The 1,419-nt window shown below is 23.0% G+C and overlaps 1 protein-coding gene across 1 annotated transcript in view; it reads left to right on the forward strand.

Moving 5' to 3' along the window:
- LOC100162181 (serine/threonine-protein phosphatase 6 regulatory subunit 3) overlaps positions 1-1,125 on the forward strand; it is a 16,687-nt gene extending 15,562 nt beyond the window's left edge. Inside the window, exons 18-20 of the mRNA XM_029486492.1 lie at positions 14-106; positions 193-406; positions 1,003-1,125. Coding sequence (XP_029342352.1) covers positions 14-106; positions 193-406; positions 1,003-1,006 — 311 coding nt within the window. The 3' untranslated portion in view covers positions 1,007-1,125. The remainder of the gene's footprint in view (positions 1-13; positions 107-192; positions 407-1,002) is intronic.
- Positions 1,126-1,419: the final 294 nt, after the last annotated feature.

Genomic DNA, 1,419 nt, shown 5'->3' on the forward strand with positions numbered 1-1,419 from the left:
CAAGAGACTAATGGTGATCTAGTAATTGATCATGAATTGTTTCAAGATATTACTCCACCACTTGTGTTGCCTGAAAATGCAACAATGTCAATAGACAATTTGATACGTAAGAATTAGTGTAAACTGTAAAATATGTATAAATTAATTTGATTTATGTAACTTTACCTTTATGGTTGTATGTTGTTGATTTAGACTCACATTTGGAAGATCAAGAGATGACTGATAAAACAAATGATGATTTACTTGCATCAAATACATCTTTATCTGATCAATTACCCAATGATGTACCATTGGCGGGCATTTCTCCAAAACCGAGTGTAAAGGATTTGCCTATTGTACCAATTATATCAACCACTTCAGATACGTCTTTAGTTGATAATTCACATGATGTGAATTCTGTAGATAGGTAATGGTCATTTAAAGCCTTAAAACCTTCTTAATGGCATTATAATATTTTTAAAAACAAAAATTATAAATTATGATTTTTATACACTTTTTTATTATTAATTTATACATAAATTATGATCAATAGTCATCTGCGTATATGTTTTCAAAAGTGTCCGTCCGTTTTTATATATGAAACATCAATATTTATCATAAATCTATTCATTCTAAAAAATAAAACAAACAATTTTATTGAATAAAATGTACTCATACACATAATTAAATTATTTATACAATTTTTTTTTTTATTGAAAGACAGTACTTGTTACCTATGTAATTATTTATTTTCAGTGTGTTTAGTTTAGTGTTTGAATTACAGGGATCATAAGTATAATTTTTAAATATTTTTGTTAAATTCTATAAAGTATGATTACAAATTAAATATATTTAATTATTCTTTATGAATTCGAAGAAGAAAAAAATCATCAACTATATAAAAACCCACCTATATAAAATATATGATACACTTCTTCGAAATCTAAGTTTATTTATTATGTTACTGTAACAAGTTATTATATTATATTTTACGTATATAATATATATGTTTTTTTTTTATAGTTGACTTTGTTATATTATCAGTTATCATGGTGCATGTTTCGAATTATACAAATGTGTTGAGTTTGTTGTGTATGTATGTATGTATGTATGTATTCAAATATATAACACATTATGGTAAAATTATTTTTATTTTTATTATTATTATTATTATTATTATTTATTAATTATTATTATTTTTGTAAAATTTGAATGGTTACTGGATATAATATGTTTGATGAGAAGATCGTACAAAAACTTTTACTGTGATATGGATATCCATGTTTGTGAAATATAAGTTATACATTATTATACTCAGTTAACTGTTATTTCTTTAATAACTGATCATTGTCATTTAACACAAACCCATATTTATTTTGTGAAAAAAAAAATAGAAATAATAAATCTAGCACCCAATTATTTGATTTAATAATTGAAATA

This window comes from Acyrthosiphon pisum, chromosome A1 (assembly GCF_005508785.2).
Source record: "Acyrthosiphon pisum isolate AL4f chromosome A1, pea_aphid_22Mar2018_4r6ur, whole genome shotgun sequence".
NCBI classification, from domain to species: Eukaryota; Metazoa; Arthropoda; class Insecta; order Hemiptera; family Aphididae; genus Acyrthosiphon; species Acyrthosiphon pisum.